The following is a 1,642-nucleotide window of genomic DNA, read 5'->3' on the forward strand; positions in this document are numbered from 1 at the left end:
TTATCCCTAGTCAGGAAGCCGAAAAATAGGTGATTTTTGAGAATTTTTTTTGCATTAACTATAAGACTTGTTTAAAATTGGGTTGGTCTATGTGAGAGAATATATTTTTATGAATGTAACATAATTTTTTAAATAAAAAATATTAATAATTAAAAAAGATACGACCATCCTCCTGAAGGCCCTTTCAAAAAACTGGTTTTGCGGTGTCCATTGCTGCTCGAATCTGGATTATCTGAAATCAAAAAACCAAAAAGATTCTGTTAGTATATGAATATATCTTGTTCGTGAACGAAGGAATTTTTGAAAAAATAATTTTTGACAAAATGGCGGCCGTTTTAACGAAAAACGTAATTTTTCGGGCTCTTAATTTTTCGTTTTTCTTCAATAAAAAAAAAGTTTTCATTAAAAAAAAAACCCTTCGTTCACGAACAAGCCCTAGATACACAGAATAAGTACGAAAAAGGTTTAGGTCGATTGCTTTAACGGTTCTCGAGATATTGTGGACACCGCACGGGACTTTTTAGAAAAATGTAATTTCGAGAAATACGCGTTTAAAGTTTGCGGTCTAGTTATCAGTAGAGTATAATTTAATTTTTTTAACTTACACAGAATCATCGATTTCAGGCCCATAAAGTAAGCCTTCTGCTGCCGAAGCCACCTCCAAAGCATCAATTTTCTTCTGTCTACGATGCTTTCTGGCCTCTTGTGTATTTTCTTGCGCGCGGCGCTCGGCAATAGCGACGCGTCCCTCGTCTTCGTCTGCCACGAATGCATGGGCATTTGGGCCAGTAGAAAGTCCCATCGCTTGCATTATTTGTAACAAAGCTTTTGAGCCTTCATTAAAAACACAAGCTGACACATATGCAGCTATTTCGATTGGTATTAAGCCACCTGGAAGAATTTTTGGACTGATTTTCCAAATCAGTTGATTATAATTAACTTTCGTTATTATTTTGCGTAAATCCACCAACACATCGATCTAATAACTCTTGTTTACTCAAGTCCTTGTAAATTGGCTCGATAGCCGTTAAAACATCAGTCGGCAAAGCGTCGTAGGTGTGTATAAAACTTTTTATTTTTTGCTTCTGATTGCTTGGTAACTCTGCGTACGCGCGCTGCCATTCGCACCACGATTCCGCTCCCGCCGGGCAGAAGTCATGTTTCGGATTTTCGTTTGTTGAACTGTAGTGATTATGTGTAGCCCAAATAGCTGTTTTCATATTCTCTGCTGAGTCATAATTTCTACGTATAGCTAGACCATAGTAAACCGTTAACTTATCGATCATTTTACCGGTTAGTTTGCCTTTGCCGCCGATCCCTTTATTTTTCTTTTTACACTCACGTAATCGCGTGCCCATTCTTTTTTGGACGTGACCAATATTATTACCAATTGTATTATTTGTATTTAAATTTAATTTTTATTAAAGTTTCTTAATCTTGTAATATTTTTATAAATTTTATATATTCTTAATATATTAATTTTTATATTTTCAATATATTTATAATACTTACTTAATTGTTGTTTTTATTTTATGAAAGACATATTGCAACGTTTTTTTTACATAAAAGTTTTTATAGAAAATATTTAATAATGTTAATATAAGTTAAATAATAATAAAAATAAAAATTGTAATTGATTCTA

The 1,642-nt window shown here is 33.2% G+C and overlaps 1 protein-coding gene across 2 annotated transcripts in view; it reads right to left on the bottom strand.

The window, feature by feature from the left end:
• Window positions 1-23: 23 nt before the first annotated feature.
• The window catches only part of LOC108783587 (uncharacterized), a 7,547-nt gene continuing 5,928 nt past the window's right edge, over window positions 24-1,642 (bottom strand). For both annotated transcript variants that reach the window (XM_018552187.1, XM_018552188.1), the window contains exons 6-7: window positions 606-891; window positions 24-232 (exon numbers count right to left, since the gene is read on the bottom strand). In XM_018552187.1, coding sequence (XP_018407689.1) covers window positions 229-232; window positions 606-891 — 290 coding nt within the window. In that variant the 3' untranslated portion in view covers window positions 24-228. The remainder of the gene's footprint in view (window positions 233-605; window positions 892-1,642) is intronic.

This window comes from Cyphomyrmex costatus, unplaced genomic scaffold (assembly GCF_001594065.2).
Source record: "Cyphomyrmex costatus isolate MS0001 unplaced genomic scaffold, Ccosl1.0 scaffold155, whole genome shotgun sequence".
NCBI lineage: Eukaryota > Metazoa > Arthropoda > Insecta > Hymenoptera > Formicidae > Cyphomyrmex > Cyphomyrmex costatus.